The sequence below is a fragment of the Microplitis mediator genome, chromosome 1, assembly GCF_029852145.1.
Source record: "Microplitis mediator isolate UGA2020A chromosome 1, iyMicMedi2.1, whole genome shotgun sequence".
Taxonomy (NCBI): domain Eukaryota; kingdom Metazoa; phylum Arthropoda; class Insecta; order Hymenoptera; family Braconidae; genus Microplitis; species Microplitis mediator.
The window spans coordinates 112,775-134,604 of record NC_079969.1 but is presented as its reverse complement, the minus strand read 5'-3'; the positions used below and the strand labels follow the sequence as shown (position 1 = coordinate 134,604).

Sequence of the window (21,830 nt, the reverse complement as noted above, 5' to 3'; positions counted from 1 at the left end):
AGTCAATTGATTAAATGAAAGCGATTGGGATGCACACATGCTACATAGTCCGATGTATTGTGAATTGGAAGTAATGTTACTCTTTCAACAATCTCGGATGGATAAGCAATGCCCAAGCAATTAAGCCTGTCTCTTAATTTGTGCATATGTTGCAATTTTCTGTCCACAATAAAAGGTTCATTTATTTTTTCAAAATACCAACCAACAGCATAGCAACTTGTTTTATTTTCTAATGTTGTCAACACAAATGATTCAATCTCAAATATTTCATCATTTGAAAGTTTGACACAACGGTTATTTCTCTTCTTGCATCTTTCATATAAATTACTATGAATTACTTGATGATCTATTACTGCACGATCGTAATGTTGAACAATACTTTTTTCTTCAATACATATTCGGCGTCGTTGGAAAGCAAGAAACTGCTCTCGAGTTAGCTGAAGAACACGAGGTTGGCCTAATAATTTAACATTATCGATTATTTGTGTGTAATTCAATTTTTTTTCATTTCCTAATAGTTCGTCAATAAATTGTTTTTGTTGATGTGATAAATCTTCTGAGAGAATATTATTTAATTTCGTAACAACACATTTAGTGCGGAATCGATCATAAATTTGGTGAGCTACTCCATTGGAACTTTGTATGGATTCTAAAATTTCTTGATTGAAATTTTCAAACGTAAAACAATCATGTGCCCAAAGTGGACCCCAATTTTTGACACTTTGAGCTAAATGAGATAATGAATGAACATTGAAAGATAGTTCTTTTTCTCCGTATAAGTCATTCACACCATTTATAAATCCAATTAAACTGTTATGAGCATAATGGATATCTGAAGGCATAACAGATGTTTGTATTAAAAGAGATATGCCATCTATGAGGAGTGCCCAATGATTCAAATATTTTTTTTCAGCAACAACTTGCAGCACAGGAAGACTGTAAAACAGTAAAAAAGCGATCCACTCGTGAGCTTTCCAGTAACTACGTTCAGACATCTTACGAGTTGTTCTGGACATATCTGAAGTTGGTTTATACGATAATAGAAGATCGTCGACTATTTCAATAGCTAAGCCCAAATAAAAATCTTCATCACTGTTTGCAGAGTCGAACCATAGTTTTGCAAACTGACGGCACACCCCTAGCCCAACGCAGTGCATCCAATCAACATCAATGCCTAATATGATATCGAATCTCGGGATGTATGATAACACTGAATCACCTTTGATACCTTTCTTTCTTTGTGCAGCATGTCTGATAGTCTCGGCATATGTTCTCAAACCTTCACCATAAGCGTTATTTGCTTCAATTGGATAAATATTTACATTGCCTCGGCCTTTATCTATTCGTTTTCCAGCATTTAGACACAGCCCACATCCATACTGACCATTAAACTGCATTGAATTACGAAGTTTTGGGCGAACTAATGCATCGTTAATACTTAACACGACACAACATTTTTTTGTATATGTTTGTCCTTCATAATTATAATTAAATCCTTTCTGATATAAAATTTCTGCTTCAGAAACAAAAGGTTTAAAAAATTCTTGAAGAGATTGAGGTTTTCCAGTTCCAACCCAAAGAGCTACAAGAAGGACTTTTTTTTTGCGTTTTAACGGATGTAACTCATTAATTGAACATAGTATTGGATATGCAGTACAGTTAGAACTATCAAACACAGGGACACCGTCTGTGTTAAATGTAATACTTATCATATCGCAGTCTACAATTTTTTTATACAAATTACCATCAATAATGTCTTCAAATGCGTACTTATTTTTTTTTTCTAGAGGATGTTTTAAATCTTTGTGAAAAGTTGAATTTTCAAATAATTCTTTGAGCTGGTAACCCAATGAAAAATAGGAGAATATATTCCCAGATTGATAATTAGATTCGATGTTAATGTCTTTATTACAATTATTGCAATGGAATGTTTCAATGTTCTCTTCCGTGCTGTTATTATCGATTCGGCTTGAGACTTCTTTGGTTAAATTTAATTGACCATAATTTACATATTTTTGCTCTCCTAAGTAAGACCCACAGGTTGGACAAAGGTGATGAATAGTTATGGGGTCAGAAAAACTATCCACGATTTTTTTCCAATGATATTTAGTTGCTTTAACTACTGTTGAATCATTCAAAACTGACATACCACGAACAAAGTCTTGAGTAGCAACATATGTTAAGTTATGACGTAATTTAATAGTTAAAAAAATTAATGCCGCTATCGAATCGTCAATAGAAAATACATTTTTTTGAAGTGTTTTAGTATTATCTCTTGGTTCGGTAGAAGAACAAAGCGGTGAATTTAAATTATCAGATGAATTCTGCACTTCAACCAAATTACAAATTTGTAAAGAATTTATTTCAGTCGATTTCTCAGGATTTTTGCTGTCGCTTACGCAAGAAATCGATTTGTTCGCATCGTTGAAACACAAACTATCATTTTGTTTTGTTTCTTCAATCAAACTTTTTTGAAAAAGCTGGAAAAATACGATTGATATACAGTCATGATCTATTTTTATTATAATTAATATATTAAAATAACAATTAAAATAGATCTTACACTTTGCGACTCAATATTTTGAGATCCACTAGAATTTGGAGTTTCATATTGGAGGTTATTGTCATCGATGCTAAAAAAATATATATAATATAAAACTTCAAGTTTAATTTTTATAAATAAATTTATATATTTATTCACAAATAAATACTAATAGTTTTTTAAATTACCTCTTTTCTTTTTTTTTTTTCGCTGCCCAATACTGTTTTGTCCTTGATGGTATATGTGAAACATTATCCATATAACAATATTTTTTATACATTCCTCTTTTTTTTGTCAATTTTTCCTCTTCGGAATTCTTATTGAGATCCATTCTAATCACTTTATATTTATCACGTTACTTATACAGTGTATCAAAATCCACGTTGTTTTTAACTAACGAAAGGTTATATATATCCACGATCAACTTTAAATCTCGAATGTCAACCAATGGAAGTACTCATGAAGTCAAAATTATTGTCACAATAATTTTGAAAATTATAATAATCGAGCTGATAATTTACAGTATTAATTTTAATCATTATAGAGAAAAATTTTATTTATCTTTTTTTATAAAAAAAAACAATTTGAATAATAGTGTTACTTATATATAGATATGATTATTAACCTCTAAACTGACTAAATGCTGTAGCGTCGGTTGAGTATCAAGCCTAAGTACTTGGCAGGAAAAGACATTACAGGAATTTCTCGACGATTAAATATTTTTATAAAGTCTGGTATTGCGTTGTGTTTTATTATTTATTTTCATTTATATTTTATTCGTTTAAATTTATCAATGATAATATAACATAAATATAAGCAGCAACGAAAGTAAGTATTAAAAATTTAAATATCTTGTTTTCTTTATATAAATAAATATATGACTTTTTGTATGCTGGTATTTTTAATTTTTTATTTCATTGTGTATGATTGAAGTACATTAATTTATTATTAAACTAAAGAAATCGCATTAATAATTTTTATGTGATTTGTACTAACCCTCATAATATGGTTTTTTTCCGTAGGATGACGCAATTGTTTGCATTAGTAAAATGGGTAAGTGGTGAAGATAAAGACAAATACACTGTCGGAATACCGACTGAATGGATTATTAACTTCAATTATGAAGATTTTAAAAATGAAAAGTGTAATCCTGCAGAAAGCTATGTCATTGAATGGCGAAAAGGTAAAAAAATGCCAGCTGGTGGTTGGGAATGCTATGACGGTCTGGTTACAGAAGTATCTAGTAAGTATTATTCATTGATGAGAAATTAAATTTCTGGAATTATTAACTTTCAGAACAACAGTTAAAAATTCAAACCCTTAATTTTTGATCTAATTTAAATTTACATTAATTTATTCAAATAGGTAGTATCGCTGTGCTAGAAAAAAAATTTTCTACCTATTATAATGGCATCCAATCGCCAAAAAATATAAATGGATCAAATGAAAAACAATTTTCAAATAAAGAAAATGATGATTTAATCCTCCCCGATGACAGTACTGCTCGTGCATCAAACTTAACTTTTCAACAAAGTAATGAAAATGTTCCAAGTAACAGCAAAGTATGTATCAATTATAATAATTATCACTTCAACAATATAATTTGTATTATATATTAATATAAAAGTAGAACATCGAAATATTTATTTTCACCATACCTGCACCGAAAGTTTAAATTCCTGCCCTGTTTAGAGGAAAGAAAGTCTTTTCTTTCTTTTATGAGCAAATAAATGATAAAAATTAGCGCATGTGTCATTCTTCTAACAAACTGAGGCGAAAATTTAAACTTCCAGGTGCAGATTTGGTGAAAAATCGTATACATACCTAGGGAGGACAGTATGGCATCCCAATCCCAATCGCCCTCGGCTCGGGTAGGCAGTCATCCACGCGGGTCGGAATGTTGTTCTGTCCTCCCTTAGTGTGTAATATACTGGTATTTGCGTCTCGACTCTTAAATTTTCCCATAAATTTAATTATTAAGAATAACCGTTTAAAAACAACAAATTTATATTATTTAAAAAAAAAATATTTCAATGAAACGTAAAATATATTTTTATTTATCAGTCTAAAAAAGGAAATGTAAGGTCTTCGGGTGACGAATATCCAAGTTCAGACGATAGCGATCAAAGATCTGAAAAGACACCGGTACATGGAATGGATAATGCGGATGTATCACGGCCTAGAACTTTATTCGGTTCACGTAATGGTAAAATAAAATTTTTTCAGTATATTTCCAAGCAAGATAAACATTGAATTAAAGTGTATTTTTATATGGATTATTTCTGGATTGACTATAATTTTTATACACATTTTATTTTTTTTCATTCAAATTTTGTTTTCATATGTTAATAACTGCTTCAGTTATGATGGAAATTTAAATATGGCAAAAAAGTTTTTATTTATTGGTAATAGTTGATAATTAGTCAATTTTTGTTGAAATGTACATAATATTAGAAGGTAAATTATATCAATAATAATTGTATTTGATTTTTCGTATAAAAGAATTAAATTTAATAATTTAATTACATTAATTATTGGGTTCAAAAATGTTTTAGTAATATTTATTTTCAGTGGAATTAATACTTATAAATGTAAATAAAAAAATATGGAAAAATTGTTTATCTTTTCATAAATACAGTTTTTAGTAACCATGTAACGGGGCTATGTATTGATATTATTAATCTAATATTGGTTCCCTTGTTTTGTCATTGGGTACTGGGATACTCAATTAAAAGTTTTTAAGTATTATTAATTATTTTTCGTTTTCTATTTAAAAAATTTGCAATTATATATTTAAATATATTAATTGACAAAACAAAAAATAATATATAAATCTAAAATTATCAGAAAAATTTCAAATAAATAAACTTCTTTTGACTCAACAAATTAATAATTGAACATTTTCTGTGTTATCTTGAAAGAGTTATTTAAAATTATAGTCAAATTAAAAGTTGATAATCTGATTACAAAATATTGTAATATATTCTATTTCAATTGTAGATCAAAATGATGTCGCTTTACAAATATTAGCGGAGCTTAAAAATATGAGAAATGATATCATTCAAAGTCAACGTCAAAATCAGTCTGATACTGATGATGAAAACAACCCAAAAATGGTTCGTCTTACTAATTGAAACAAAAAGTTTATATTAATTATTAAAAAAGCATTCAAATTTGAAATATATATTATTTCTACGGAATTTGTAGGTTGAAGTTGGAAGACGTGGTAGTGGTATCAAAATTACTGAAGAGCAATGGGAATGTGCCCAATCTCAAGGTCGCTGCACTGCAATGGCAGTTGTTTTGCTTACTGCGATCGTGCCAATGGATACACTGTTGCGAAGTAATCTAAAAGGAGGAAAAGCAAGAATCAGCAAGGATCCTAATAATCCGACTCAACATCAAGGTTTAGATCCTGCAATTCTCGAAGCCATCAAATGTAATATTAATTAATTTTTCAATTTAACATAAGAAAAATGTAATGTAGTATAAAAAATTATTTTTACAGATACTGTGAGAAAAAAATTTAAAAAAAACTATGACGACACAAAAATCAATACGGCTTTGAATGTTAAAATGAGCTCATTAAGACGAAAAATGAAGCCAAGAAACGAGAATGCTCAAAATTAAAACTTTTTGGATGAAAGATATTCAAAATATCATAAACAAATGATATTGATGATTTTGAAGCTCGAAACTTATTATTTTAAATTCAGAATATTTTATAATTTTAATTGCTGCAATTTTAACACTTTTGATAAACAGATACTTTACTTATATAATACTATATCTTATTAATAATATGTTACTTTTCTTTGTATTTTAAGTAAAAAATAACAAAATAAATAAAATTACTATTATTAAAGTTTAAATATAAATTAAAAATTATTTAACTAATAATATAAGTTAAAATGCTAACAGTCATTAATTTATATATATAGACATACCTATTTATATCTACACTATATGTAAGTTTATGTATGTATTTCAATGCGTGCTTTTATGCAAAATTAAAGGTGCACTTATATGCTAGCCAATAGGCAAGATTATATGCGTACTTAAATGTGAACATATAAGTTCGCATATATGTCCATTTGAATGCGTGCATATATGCGAACTTATATGCGTACTTAAATGTGAACATATACGTACACCGATATGTCTATTTAAATGCGTGCATATAGGCAAACTTATATTTGTACATAAATGCGTGCATATATGCGAGATCATATGTGTGCATATAGGCAAACTTATATTTGTACATAAATGCGTGCATATATGCGAGATTATACGTATTAATATAATTATACTTATATGCACACATATAGTTGACATTAGTTGTAACATACATGTGTAAATATAATCGATAAATATTTTCGCGCAAAAAAAAAATATGTCTACATATATGTACCATATATTTGAAATATATTTTTATATATGTTAAATATATGTCACATATATTTTTGCATATATTTTCCGCATATATATATTTCCATGCGGGTGGTAATGGCAGTAATGACCAAAACATAAAAGTCGCTCGTATATGATCCTGATGAGCTATTAGGGAAAGGGTTTACCCTAATTATATTCATAATTCTTGATTATATTATACACAGAAAAAAAAAATATAATATTTATATTATGAAAAAAGTAATTATATTATCCAAAACTTTTATCATTTATATATATATCTATATAATATCAAATGTTGTCTTTTCTTTAAAAAGTTATATATATATTTTTATATCACGAAAAGAATAAGAAGAAATTGCGGAAGCGGAACGCTGGGCAAAAAGAGTTTTGTTGCTTTCATTTAAAACTCTCATTTCTTTGGTTTACGGTGAGAGGACGCGGTTTCCACGAATTAAGCTACAACTACCATGTCTGCTTTATTTATTTATTATTTTTTTACTTTACATCTCTTTCTTTTATTCTTTGTATGTATTTAGAAAAGGTCGCCCATGTATATGTATATATATATTATATACCTATCTTTAATTTCGTAATGCATCTCACGACCAACAACAGATGTGAATCCTATATTTTCTCAATTTTTAAATAAAATAATTAAAATGTCAAGAAGAATGTTAATCAAGTATTATAATAATTTGTATTTTTGTTATTTACATTTATTGACAATATATAGTGAAAAATTTAGTACAGTGTAATGGTATGTATATATTATATTTTCTAAAAGTTTTAGAAAGATTTCGAAAATAAAGTCCACAGCAAGTATACTAATAGGTATTATACATAGATCTGTATGGAGTTTGTAAAAGTAAAGTAGAAGCCTGGAAGCCTACTACTGGAACAAACCACAAACCGAGTAATCCGATTTCACGTCTACTGCTTGCACTAACTTCTGCTACGGGTTGTTTTTTCTTTTTCATACAGCACAGTTTGAGAAATAAATTTCTGCAAATAATCTCATTTTATCGGGGATATTCAACGACAATTTCAACTATATATATATATTTCATTAGCCTTCAATGATTTCGTTATTGATGGTATTATAATATAGTCGCACAGCAGTCGCAGCACACGGTCTATTATTTCCATCACTGACCACGTCTCCATCCTCGATTTCTTAAACTACTGCGCTAAACGAGCAAACGACGATGGTATTATTTCTTCGTTGAGTAGTTTTTTTTTTTTTAATACAAAAAGTGACGTTACTTACAGCCAAGTTAAAAGTATGTACCTGACAACCGTATAAAATTGTTTTGGATTAACGTAAAAAGAAATAAAAACCTTTGGTAAAAATTATCTTGACGGCAATACTTATAAATTTTGTATGTTAGCCAACGGCATGTATATGACATATATATATATATAAGTGTGTATATTGGTTGACGACCGGGAAAGCATACTTGTTCTGAGGCGCATTTCCATGATCCCAAAAATAAGTGTCGTAGCTCATCAATTTCCAGAAGACATCGTACGCGCAATTAGGGTAACTCCGGTAACACCTGCCACCCCAGTTTGCATCGGCAATATTTCAAATTTCACCCATGATGCATTTGGGCGGGTAGGCGGTCGCTCGGTCTAGTATTTATAGTCACCTGGATAGCCACACTGTTGAATAAGTGAGATTTTGCAATCCGTCAAAACCGGAAGTATCACTTGCATCACTAGTCGAGAATCCATCCATGTGTACGTGGGTTAAGTTTATATGGAACCATCCAGTAGGAGTATACCAGTATAGTATAGACATATAATAGCCAGTGGTTAGAAAATGAGTAATAACGAAAAATGGTAAAGATGAGCAGATGCAGATGGTATTTAATCATTTCCAGTTACGGAGCCGCGAAAATACACCAAAACGACTCTACTTGAACTAAACATTTTGATAATGACGATGGTAAAATTTTCCTGTCAATTCCTATCAATTTCGACCAATCAACTAATATCGATGATACATATACGTATTATATACGTGTATATACCTACATATGTAAAATTTAAAATATTTATATATACCTGAAGTTTAAAACGTTTGTACAATGAAAAAAATATTTTTTTTTTTAATAAAAAAAAAAAAATAAAATTCATCTACACATATATTTATAAACTATAGTATAACTGAATGAAGTATAACTAAAATTCTCAAAAAAAAAATGTATTGAAGCCCGTAGACCGTTCTTAAGACAAGCAAAAATTCAGAAAATTTATTTCTGTGGTTTTCTTAAGAATACTACGGAGTCGTGCGTAAAAAAAATTTTCAAGTTCATATATGCATGCATTATTTTCATGTACGACTATTTTTCTACGAGTTACATCCTGTTGAAAATCATTTTAAAATTTGGAATTTTTTTAAAAAATTAAATAACTGTCATTCAACATCTATTGAATATTGAATATACACATAATACATAAAGTTAAGTTATTCTAAGCGCGTCTTTCGTCCATCTCTTCCAACTACTGCTCGAAAAATTTTGTCGGATTTTTCGTGTACGAACCACTTATTTTCTGGCGTTGACGTATTGTACGGCCGATTAATTCGCAACCGAGATATTTTTCTCAGTGGACTTGATTCACAAGAAACCACCGAGAATGCGAAAAAAAAAAAAAAAATTAATAAAAACGAGAAAGAAAAAAGTTGTCAGTAGACTGGAGATGACGGGACGAGTCGATATATTATATATTATGGTATATGTCACCACGATGAGTTCAACAACGACGACGACGGAATTTCCGCAACGTATGGTTTTTATATTAGTCACGTATATGATAAACGTAAGTAGTTTAGTTGTAAAAATTTTAACAAAATTTTTTTATCGTGTGTTACTAAAAATTTTATTTTTTTTTATAAATATATATTGTAATTTAATAATTAAATAACCGTGCGAAAATTAAAAATAATAAAATATATACTTTCAATGATAATAAAGGAAATAGAATGAAGAAAAAAAATCTGGAAACCGGTGACCCTGCGCGCCAGCCCTGAACTTGCCGCTGTTTTCAAGCTCAAGAAGCTCGAAAACTTTATTGTCGATATATGTTATAATTTTTTGAATCTCGTATTTCTCTTCGAGAATAGAGAAATGGAAAATAGTCGATAAAGATCGTCTTTTAAAGTTTTCCTCACGAGTGTGCTTGATAAATTTAATGTTTTTGGACAGGATATTATAGAAATTATCAAAATGGAGAATGAAATGAACTTAAAATTTAGCCAGGGAAACTTTTGAGAACAAAAGTTACGGGGCATTTTTCATAAAAATGCAAAGATAGTGTCATCCTCATTTATTCTCATACATTTTGGAGTTTCTCCTGCTGGAGGACATCATAATGAACAAAAAATATTATTGTTATTCGAATTTACTTCTAATATGTTACTGTACACTATACCGTTGGTATATAAACACTGAAACGTGTTATCTCTTGCGCTGATTTTCGTCTACCAGGTTGGTAGAGGTAATCCATAATCACTGAACCGCACATAGCACTTTCGCTCCGTGCACATCCACAAAATTGATATAATATCCATTAGCAAATATTCAATAATCATAGTCTAAAGTTCAGAGGTTAGTGTATATTTTTTTTTTTAAATTTATTCAAAAACAGTGAATATAATCATAATCTCTATAACACAATGATATTTTTTTTAATAATAGATGAATAAAATTGATAGTTAAATAATTATGCTAATTAGCATTTTAAAACAAAGAGTTTATTAATAGTCGCTGGATAGATAACTCATGAGTTATTGCAATTACTCAATTATACATTAGACTTATATAATAGGAGTAGCAGCTAAATTATATGAATCAAAAGTAGCAACTACAATTCTAAAAACTTGAGGTTATAAAGTTTATAATTACAATGTATTTTTTATGTATACTATCGGCTTAGATTCTATTCATATAAAATACAATCGTACATATCGTATATATGTGCTAGTTTTCCTATTATTTTAATTTATAGAGCTAATTATCTTAAGATATTAAGTCTCATCGACAAACTACATTTTTAGTTATGTTGTGTATATTATATAAGACTTAATCTCCCGTGTATGCCAACCTGTATACTGATCTCGGTATGTGTGCATATCCAGTAGTATTTAAATCAGCATTTTATATAATTCATTGATAAAGTGTTTGAGAAAATTGGTAAAATTTACAATTTTATCACTCGAAAATACTTGATGACAACTACCACAACAATGATGACACCCAACAGCAATCAAAATGTATTTACACAACATTAAAGTGAGAAAGAGATAAAGATTTAGAGATTGTGGTGCAAGTGAGTATGTTGTTAGAAACTTGGTCGAAGGAACTTATTAGATGTAATAGAACGAACGGAGGACTAGGTTTCGAACTATGCTAAGACGTCTGCAGTAGTTTTCACTTTAGCTCCCTCATCATCATCATCATTATTCTTCCTCATACTATACCTCATCATTCTTATGTACATCTATATGGTCCGTATTCTCTCTTTTTCTATCTATATATATATATATATATATATATATGTAGTCTAGACAACTTTAAACAAAGAGATAACTCTTCCTGTGACCTATTGTGACGCAGTCAAAGTATGTATAACCCTTGGACAGATGTGTTACCAAGATAGTGCTATTTTACTTAGAAATACCTGCTACCCCTATTTTGCTTTATACAATAACAGATTGTAAAAATACTTGTTTATTATTATTCACTCATATCATAGAGTAAGTGAGAATTATTTTTCTTGTAATAAAATAAAAAACACTTTTATTTAGAAAAAAAAAAAAATAAATAAATAACAAATGTATATAAAAAAATCATGAGAACGGTAAAAAACGAAAATAAAAAATATAATCAAGGTTATTGTCTTATTGACTTTTCAATAAACACTACCCTCTCAGAGAAGAAGAAAAAAAATACATACACTATACAAAAAGAAACGAATAAAGACAATATCATTCACGGCAAAATGTCTTTGATATAACTCTAATATAAAAGTTGGTTGTAAAAGTGTCTCCTTATATGCATTTTTTAAATTTATGTTCTAAACATTCATCATTTTATTTTTCTGTTTACTATCTTGGTTTTATTTTTTTTTTTTTTTTTAACAACAAACCACTCAAAAATAAGATATATATGGCAAATGTAAATAAGTGTATATAGTTTGATATTGGAGCTGCATTAGCGAATTGATTGAAATTTTTCGATATTTGAATGTTTTTCGCAGCTGTTTCTGAAAAATTTGTTGAAGGATTCATTTTATATATATATATTTAAAGTTTATTACTGGTAGAATAGTTATATTTCTTATCGTGATAGAAAATGAGTTAAAAAAAATTTTGTATATTATGATAAAAGTATGTTTTTCTTTCTTTATGTTAGAAACTTGAGTGAAAACCCTCATTAGTATACAGATTGAAGGAGTATATCTCTCGAGGGAGGATAATGAGAAGGAGTCGGTAAATAACTGGTTGTAAAAGAGCAAAAGGAGGAGGGATGTATCATTATATATATATATATATGTGTGTGTATATACTGGTGTTGGATATATAAAAACGACAAGGGTGACCAGATGACGGAGTCTTTTAAAGGATATATATAATAACCGCATCATATCTCTACGCATGATTGAATTTAAGCGTTAAATCATCTATTTAATAACTCATTTGTTTTAATAGACTATAGTGTTCTTGCTGCCTAAAAACCTCTTAGTTTATTCAACTAGAAAGATACTACTATACCACAGATTATTAACTATCATCGTTTTATTTAAATTGCTATACTGCTGTTGCTGCTGCTGACTGATCGTTCGAAAATAATTTATCCATTAAATTAATAATAATTAAAAATAAATAGTGATAATTATAATAATTCATAAAATATTATGTATATACTAAAAGTTTAAAATTTCATGTAAAATTATATAACTAATGATATACATAACATTATATTGAGCATAAGACACACGTATAAGATATGACATTCGTATACCGGGTCAATGAGAATAAATGAGATATTCGGGACATGCATACAAGATTAGCTCACATAAATCTGCTTTTATCGTCGAATTAAAATTATTTAAAAGTTTTAACTCAATAATGTTAGTATTTAAATTTATATATATAGATGTATATAAACTTGGACAATAAAGTTATTTAAATTTGAAATGAAAAAAAATTTTGAAAATCGTCTTTTTCATTAACTTTTGTTAAGTTTGCATGTCTTTGGCATGTTTTTTTGGCATCATCATAGAACGGCGCCGGCAATAGCAACGGCGATAAGGTATATATTATATATATGATGATCAAGTAGACGCACGCGGGAACGCGGGTTGCCGGAGCTTTAAATTTTAAGTAAATGCAATTCCATTAAAGTTTCAGTAAAAGAGAAAGAGAAGAAATAAGTAGCAACATAAGGCGGAGTAGTAGTAGTAGTAGTAACAGAAAAGTATATAGAGTTTAGTCATCCACTACTGTGTCGCTGGCACCACTGCCACGTCCCGTCCAGCTTTAGCATTTTAGCAATAAACTCCAGTAGGAGTAGGACACGTACGTTTTAATTGAAACAAGTATTTTAATTTTGTCAGTTGGACACATTTTATAAGTTAAATAAATTTAACAAGGAAATTCTCATAACGACTGCATAAACATTTTTATAATAAGCTTGGAATATTAAATAACATATATAGTGGTCTATGTAACAGTTACAAAGACTATCAAGATGTTTGCCAAAAATTATTTTAATTATTAAAACTTAACAATTCCACTGATATTTCAATATTTTTATTAGTTAGTCAGGTTATTTCAGATAAATAATATGTATTTAACCTAATATTGATTTTTTATATATTATATCAATGATATTAGAATCTGCAAATGTTTATATATAAATACAATAATAACTTATGAGAAACCCAACTAATTGACCCAATGATTATTATTTTTTATTTACTTGACGATTAAATAATAGTGACTTACCTCATATATATAGTAGATTTTACATTGTAATCTATACAATGAGGATTTAATTACTTCAACTATTCACTTGTTTAAAATAATACACATAACACTTTCAAACTTTTTTTTTTTTTTTTTTTTTTTTCTAACTTTCCACTTTTATCAACTTTACTTATTCACTCATTTAACTATTATTACATTAACACGATTCACTCAATAATTAAATTAATTATGTCTTTTATTGTAATAAATTTAATAAAAAAATGAACAATGATACCGAGTCTGAGTTGTGATAAAAACTAACTTGCCCTTAATAATTTTTTTTTAATTTACCCAGAAGACACTAGAGACCGTTCAAAATGATTAATTTTCATTGGCTTATAAAACGTCAGCTGGTTTAATAAAAAAATTATTTTATTGGGTACTTTTTAAATCTTAAACCAATCAGATGTCAGTTTAACAGTATCTCGATGTGCCCAACGCAGCCCGATACAACACGATTTCGTGTTCTAATAAGCAGTTATATTGTATTGTAAGTGTGTATATCATCACAATGTTTATTCATTATAATACTAAGTATAAATATTATATCAGTATAAATTAAATCTACTATTTATTTCATCTATTACTATAACACATTTTAATACATATTTAATATATTATTTCCAGTACAAAGAATATACAAGTATGTTGTATTATATTGAAGTATCTGCAATGGGGACTGGGGAGTATTTATGCTTAGTCAGGACTATGCTAATACAAGGACTTGTCTCTTGTCACTTAAATATTACGATAAATCGCATTACAAGCAAATTTTATTTACAAAAAAATATATTATATATAGTTTATATATTTTTATTTATTTATTTATTTTTTTTTATGTGAGGCCTTAACGTAATTCTAGAAATTTATTTACCTAACCTTCAATACATATTATCTCAATTTTTTATAAGTATATATACATATACTAATATGTTGTACTACGACGTTAAAATTTGGACGTCTTTAATCCAGAACAGACAATAGCCGTCATTGTTTTAAAAAGTTGATGTGTACCTGTCACCCGCCATCTGAGACTTGCTATTATTCTCTGTATTACTAAAATTCTGAAGCTTGCTGAAAACTTGCCAACAAAGTTACTCATGCACCCACCTATATTTCTCTGTGATATAATATGCGTTTCTCGGTGAATCTCACTATCAGTATATATTAAATTTCCGTTCTCTATCCACGCCAATAACTACCAAAATAAATTATATCATCGAATATAAGTAAACAAAGAGAAATAAAACCAATTGCTTGAGATTTTTTTTAAATTTTAATAAATAAAAATCATATTGATCGTAGCAACATATATTATCACAGCTCAGATACAATCTGTACTATTATATAACAACCGGCTCAAACTTGAGTAAGTTGATTTATTAATTTTTCTAGCTTTTCTAATAAAAGTAATATAATATATAATTTTTTGCACCATTTTAAGCGACTTTGAACATGAAAAGGGCGGCGATAAACTTCACAAACAGAGGTCACAAGGGGACTACCGTCCATTCGTCATACAAAGGGATATATAAACCAAATGCTATATGAGAATTAAAGAGATAGAGAATGGAAAAGCCAGCTAGCACAAACTCGATGAAATTTTTACCATGAATTTTATCTTTCCTTCTCTTTTACACGCATTCTATTCAACTACAATGACGACGACAAGACCTTCGGTACCCTGGTACTTTCTTCTTCAAAGCCAAAACATACTAAACTCTTGGGTAATTATCTCTAAGCTTACTGGTCATTATTGACGATCCTAATCCTTGCAAAATCATTATGAAATATTTCAAAAAACTAATCCTATAAATCTCAAATAAATTCGTTATTACCATTGACGATGTTAATCGTTAAAAAAATTATTTTTTCCTGTGAAAAATATTGCAAGTTGTTATTATTATTATTATTTTCTTTTGCTAATCTGGAACGGAATTGCTTTCTGGTCTATAACGAAAAATCATGATATATATTTTCATCAGTCAAATGGTAAAATAGAAAAAGACAAATAGGTAATCTTGAAGAGCTTCACTTAACTTCTCATCCTCCATTAGGTCGTCAATCTTCTGAATTGTAGCTTCAGTATCGTCCAATTCGTCGAGATGTCCAAAAAAAAAATGTTGACGTTTTTCGGATTAATCTTATCGACCTGCTGTTTTTCCGTGACACTATCCGTGCTTTAACCAATTTCTGTACACTCAATTTATTTTTTATCTCTTTCTCTCTTTGTATACATATAAATAGTACAAAATGTTTTTTTATTTCATTAATTAAAATAATAATAATAATAATTTAATTTTTATTATAAAAGCAAGCTATTGTGTTGTATATTTTATTATGGAATAATTCTCTTAATCATTTTGTCTTAGCAACTTATCATTCCAAATACAACATTTATTTAGATAAATAATTTATGCACGAATAATTATAAACGAAAGACTAAGATCTAGCAGTAATATATGCATCACCGAACTTTTCCAAGTAAGGCTATTCATTGTCTTATTATTTTGGGATTTAACCATTGTCTAAGAATCAAGCGTGTGTTTATATCGGAAAATAGTATAATACTGAATTACTAAAATTATCATAATTATTATTATTATTGTTGTTGATATATAATCAAAGCTTAAAAATCAATGACTTAACAGTTAATAAAATATTAAGTTTATCAGGTATAAAAATTCTAGTGTTGATATAAATAGATAAATATTATATATAATGAATAGTGGTATAAAAATGAGGTGATTTTGGGGTTTAAAGGCTAGAAGGCTAGCAGCTCTACTCTCGAGTGTACGGCGACAGGTGGGTTTTACTATCAGAGTAACTCGAGGGAATAGTTACCCTTAACCGGCACGTCATCATGGGTGGCAGTAAACTCGCGTTAAACGATAAAGCTCTGGAACTAATCGGCTCTACTCACGTTTAAATTTGCCTGCTATTGCTGCTTCATGCTACTTCATGCTGCTTCATGTATACATTTAGCTACTTGTATACTAAAGTACTCGCCTGCTGCTTCATTTCCACCAAGAAATATCCTTAAATATTCACAATCCTATACAGAGTATACACTCTCTGCTCAATGTATTATATAATGTGTTTAGTTGTCATCATATAATATCCTATATATAGATTACAGCTAATTCAAGATAACAATTTTCACATTTATCGTAAATCCAACAATTTATAAATTCAAAACATATAAATAATAGTAACAACAAAAACAATTACTGAAAAAAAAAAATAAAACTTAAAAGGGAAAATAAAATATATATCTGTATAAATAATATATAAGGCTCAGGTGATCTAAATCCTTTGTACCTTACGATGAACAAACGTTTATCAATGCTCGGCGTACATATTATAAAACCTACGTAACATTGAATTTAACGTTTTATGTAGTTTGTAAAGTGAACGAGTGTAGGATACTACTGTACTCTGCACTGCGCACAATTTTACAAAAACAAGTATTCGTATATCTCAAAACTTTGGCAATAGTCCTGGGTTCGCGATTTAACTTTCTCACTCACACACTATATACTTTTCTCTTATTATGGTATATTATGTATATATATGGCACCAACAAACTCAAACCAACGCCAACAGAAAAGCCCTCGCGTATACGCGTTCGAAACTGATATTCCCTTATGTATACGTGCAATCTCCCTTGAGTTTAGACTTTGACCAACAACTACAATTATTCAAATTCACTTATAAATATTATTATTCCATATTTAACAATATATTTCAGTAAACTCATTCACCATTAATGTCAAGAAATATGTCTGCTCTTAATATTATTAGATAATATTTTAAAAATATAAATATGGGCTTTTTGTTTTTATTCCTTTTGTGCTTTTTTGCTTTTTTTTATTTTTTCAAATTTAACAATTTGTACATAATATTTAATCACACTTAATTCAATAATTGAGAATAAAATTACCACAGACAGAAGCAGCATTTATAACTTTGGACTGAAGATATGTATAACAATGAGAATAGTATGGAATGTAATTAAGCTAACGCTGGGGTCTGTCAAATTAAACGGCTATACTGCCAAGGAGTCTAGAGTCTAGAGTCATTCGTCATACTGATTTATTTATGTCCAATCAACACACATTCTCACACAAGTATATAAAAGTAAAAGACATAAGAATTACAGATGTATAATATAAATTTATTAACAATTGAGATATATAATAATAATAATAAGTTAATTTTATGTAATTAATTTAATTACTCTATTAAAGGCTATATATATATAACTACTTTGTAAAATATTTAATTCATGAACTACACTGGGATTAAAAGAAAAAAAAAAAAAAAGATTAAAACGAATAAAATGACAAAGCCATTTGTGTAAATTCTAACGAGGAAAATCCAATAATTTCCGGTCCATTAGAGCCTCGATAATTTATCCAACGAGGAAGAGAAGGCTCTCGTTATTTAATCTCAGAACATTAAAATGTCTCTGAGGACTTTTTCGTGAATTAAATTGAATATTCTTCTTCTTTCACGTATATTCTAATCGTTTTTCATCCGTTTTTATCTCCTTTTTTTATTTTTTGCTGCATTAAATCCAGAGACACGGTCGTGTCTCGCGCCAAGTACACGTTCAAACACATATGCATACATATTTTGAAAAAGATTAATTTATTTCATACCGTAAGAAGGACGGTGGAGTTAGGGTTCACCAAGGTCACGGGAAACACGGTAAAACGTCCCCGTGGTCTTCCTATTACTTTGAGAGCGATTTCAATTCGATTTCGCGAGAAATTCATTTCTTTAAAAAAAAAAGAGAAATCCACCAAAAACAGATTCTCTGCAAAAAATTCGCGCCACGTACACATTCAATATTTATTTTCTTGTAAATGATACTCAATTTTTTTTACAAAATAATACTGAAATCACAAGACACACCAAGTAACGGAAATTTTTGAAAATTAAGAAAAAATTTTTTTGGAAAAAGAATTGAGTATCATTTACAAGAAAATAAATATTGAACGTGTATTTGGCGCGAATTTTTTACAGAGAATCTGCTTTTGGTGGAAACATTTATTTTTTATTGTTTTTCGTGCACGTGAATATATATATATATATATATATATATATGTGTATGTCGTTATTTATTTTTTAATGGAATTTTAAGTCATCTAGAATGTTTTCAGTTTGCGCAATCAGAATTCCTACCACGGAGTATATTACCCCGTTTCACTTTTTTATTTTTTCCTATTATTTCACTCGTCTCGCATACACAAGTTGGAACAATATGAAACGTTTATCGTCACGCTTGGGCAAAGCCTCTCTCTCAATGCTTTTGCAAAAAAAAAAAATTTTTACTTGATATTCATTCAACTGTGATTTAGATTGCTATACATATTTGTCAACTGCATATACATTATCAACAACAATATTAATAATAATATTTTGTTGTTATTAGATTTTTTATTTTCAACACATTATTTTTCAAAATTTTAGGCCACTATTAATAATTTTTATTGTTTATTATTAAAACAGTAATAATAATAATGATAATAAAACAAAATCGGTCAAGTGTACTTATACGTATAATACATCAAAGATCTATTTTTGTAGCACCAATAACAGTTAATACTCAATGTACACGAATATATATATATATATATAATAAACACACACATTGAATTTATACAGGTAAGAATATATAACGGGTATAGTGATTGTGTGATGTATGTGTATTAGTTATAATAAAAAGGTAAAACTAATAATTTACACTGCCGCTTGTCAACATAACGTGTGGGCTGTAGGCTGGTATGGGTACAAGTGTAGTTGTCTCGATAAAGTGAGAAGCATCAGCATCAGCACCAGTACCAGTATCAGCAACAACAACAGCAGCAGTAATAGCAGCATCGGCAGTATCGGCAGTATCGGCAGCATCACTAGTAAAGGAGAAAGGAGTATGTTCATCGGAGCTTGTGACACGTTGGGATGCCCTAACGCGTCAAGCGTTAAACCTTTTCATATGAGATATAGTATATGTAGTATATGTAGTATATGTAGGTACCAGAGGCTTTGATTGTTCAAGCGCTTGTGCATATCGACTTTACTCCTTTTCAATAATATTATTTTATGTTACTATACCATAATAATAAGTAATAACAAACTATTGGACCGGATTTCAAATTTATCTTTTCTCGTAATTTTTTAATTTTTTACTGCTAAACATTGTAATTATATATTTATGATGATAAAAACAAAAAAACATAATAATTTAAGAAAGTGGTGATTCCCAAAGGCTGATGTCTGGCGACAAAGGCAAAGGAAATAATGATCTTAACGAGAGGAGTTGATTTTATAAGTACTCAAGAAATAGAGTAAATTAAGGGGTTATATCCACTTGTGATTTTCAAAAAATCGAATTTTTTTTTTTGTCATTTTTTGAATGTACATATATTCAAGAATATTCTCTGAAAATTTCAAATCGATCCGACAATTAGTTTCGGAGATATGAGCGTATTAGTAAGGACGTCTCCGAGCGTTCGAAAGTAGGCAGAGCGCGAGCCGGAGTAGCAGCTATTTCTCGTAGCCGCTATACTTTTGTTCTCGACTTATATTGTGTTTGGGACCCTAAAATAATAATACAAAAGGTCTAGTTTATACTTGAAACCTATGTTGAGGAATTTTAAGTTAAAAATATGTGAATTCATCAGTTAAAAGTGATTTCCACGTAGACAAGTTGTGTTTGTGCTCAGTTTGTGTATTTCTCAGTGTGTAAAGTTCAATTAATTCAAGTAAATGTTATTTGAGTGCTATGGGATTATCACTTGGACCCAATGCTCATTCCTACGCGAGTAAAGACGACGCAGAGCGCATCTCAATTTCGGACGCAATAGCGCAAGGGTCGACGCGCGAGGGGAGAATGGCTCGTAGACAACAACAATTAAACATTTTGGAGGCAAACGACAAAGCAGAGGGTTCCTCTTATGATGCTGGAATAGATGACACGATGTAAGTTGAAAAAAAAAAATTTTAATTTAGTGTAAATCGTTCCCGAAACTTTAAACGCGTTTATCTCAAAACCGTGTTTTCAGAGTCGGTGAGCAAAATTTCTCCGAAACCGCTAAACCGATCGGTTTGAAATTTTTACACGACTTACTCAGATATATTTTTCAGGTAATGATCGAAGGAATAAGGTTTTGGACAATAATTTCGATTTTTTAAGCCACTTCGAAGTGAAAAATTTTCATGAAAAATTGAATTTTTTTTTTGAACAGCCGCCATTTTGTCAAAAATCAAAATTTTGACTAGACCTTCGATCATTACCTGTATTTATTTATTACAAAACTAAATATTTTTGGTTTTTGGTTTTCAGATAATTTGGACCAGAGATATCTTGCTCACCGCCAAGCACCTTTTTTTGGAGGTCTCTCCGCAGATCATCTACAGGAGCTAGGGGATCCAATATTTTTTTAAATAAACCGCTGATTGTTAAAGTACATTAAATTCTGTTTAAGTACATTTTTTCCATTAATGTATAAAATAAAATGCCTCTTGGAAAAAAATTCACAAAAAAACGCGTTTTTTCTGCCTCGCAAGTGGATATAACCCCTTAAGTGAAGCCACCGCGATAAAAAAATGTTAAAAAAAAAAATAAAAAAAACTTTGTCGGGAAATACAATGACTTTGTCTACCCTAAATATCCTAATCGACTTTTTCATTTTTTTTTACTACATTGTAAATTTTTTTTTCTTTCAATTAATTTTACTACATGTCTTCGAGATGGTTGTATATACAACAGAATACTGACGCAGTGATTTATTTCATGAGATAAAAAGGTACCTCATAAAGGAGGTTCTAAATAAT

At 29.1% G+C, this 21,830-nt stretch overlaps 2 protein-coding genes and 1 long non-coding RNA gene across 6 annotated transcripts; 2 read left to right on the top strand and 1 right to left on the bottom strand.

Annotated features, from left to right (window-relative positions):
- Positions 1-2: 2 nt before the first annotated feature.
- On the bottom strand, positions 3-2,873 carry LOC130676372 (uncharacterized). The gene is made up of 3 exons (XM_057482528.1): positions 2,821-2,873; positions 2,564-2,633; positions 3-2,480 (listed from the first exon to the last, which is right to left on the bottom strand). The coding sequence occupies exons 1-3, from the start codon at positions 2,871-2,873 to the stop codon at positions 3-5; spliced, it is 2,601 nt and encodes an 866-aa protein (XP_057338511.1).
- A 355-nt stretch (positions 2,874-3,228) lies between these two features.
- LOC130670165 (uncharacterized) lies at positions 3,229-6,303 on the top strand. 2 transcript variants are annotated; one of them, XM_057473416.1, is made up of 7 exons: positions 3,229-3,370; positions 3,565-3,785; positions 3,908-4,104; positions 4,607-4,748; positions 5,543-5,658; positions 5,750-5,981; positions 6,051-6,303. In XM_057473416.1, exons 2-7 carry the CDS (start codon positions 3,566-3,568, stop codon positions 6,170-6,172), a joined length of 1,029 nt encoding a protein of 342 aa, XP_057329399.1. In that variant the 5' UTR covers positions 3,229-3,370; position 3,565; the 3' UTR covers positions 6,173-6,303. The 2 variants fall into 2 exon arrangements, with proteins under 2 accessions (XP_057329399.1, XP_057329392.1); XM_057473409.1 differs by lacking the exon at positions 3,229-3,370 and having other exon boundaries at positions 3,475-3,785.
- An 8,108-nt stretch (positions 6,304-14,411) lies between these two features.
- On the top strand, positions 14,412-16,219 carry LOC130668077 (uncharacterized). Of its 3 annotated transcripts, XR_008989950.1 has the most exons (4): positions 14,478-14,522; positions 14,616-15,357; positions 15,433-15,715; positions 16,046-16,219. It is a non-coding gene; the product is annotated as an uncharacterized LOC130668077 (long non-coding RNA). The 3 variants fall into 3 exon arrangements; XR_008989952.1 differs by having other exon boundaries at positions 14,412-14,478; positions 15,433-16,219; XR_008989951.1 differs by having other exon boundaries at positions 15,433-16,219.
- The last annotated feature ends 5,611 nt before the right edge of the window (positions 16,220-21,830 follow it).

What these genes read in the sequence shown, in the direction of transcription:
- LOC130670165 (XM_057473409.1), top strand. Translation starts at nt 3,548, where the DNA reads ATGGTTTTTTTCCGTAGGATGACGCAATTGTTTGCATTAGTAAAATGG. An exon ending in TCTGGTTACAGAAGTATCTA is followed by an intron (nt 3,786 to 3,907) that starts GTAAGTATTATT and finishes TTATTCAAATAG; the next exon opens with GTAGTATCGCTGTGCTAGAA. An exon ending in ATGTTCCAAGTAACAGCAAA is followed by an intron (nt 4,105 to 4,606) that starts GTATGTATCAAT and finishes TTTATTTATCAG; the next exon opens with TCTAAAAAAGGAAATGTAAG.
- LOC130676372 (XM_057482528.1), bottom strand. Translation starts at nt 2,873, where the DNA reads ATGGATCTCAATAAGAATTCCGAAGAGGAAAAATTGACAAAAAAAAGA. An exon ending in TTGACAAAAAAAAGAGGAAT is followed by an intron (nt 2,634 to 2,820) that starts GTATAAAAAATA and finishes ATATTTTTTTAG; the next exon opens with CATCGATGACAATAACCTCC. An exon ending in AAAATATTGAGTCGCAAAGT is followed by an intron (nt 2,481 to 2,563) that starts GTAAGATCTATT and finishes GTATTTTTCCAG; the next exon opens with CTTTTTCAAAAAAGTTTGAT.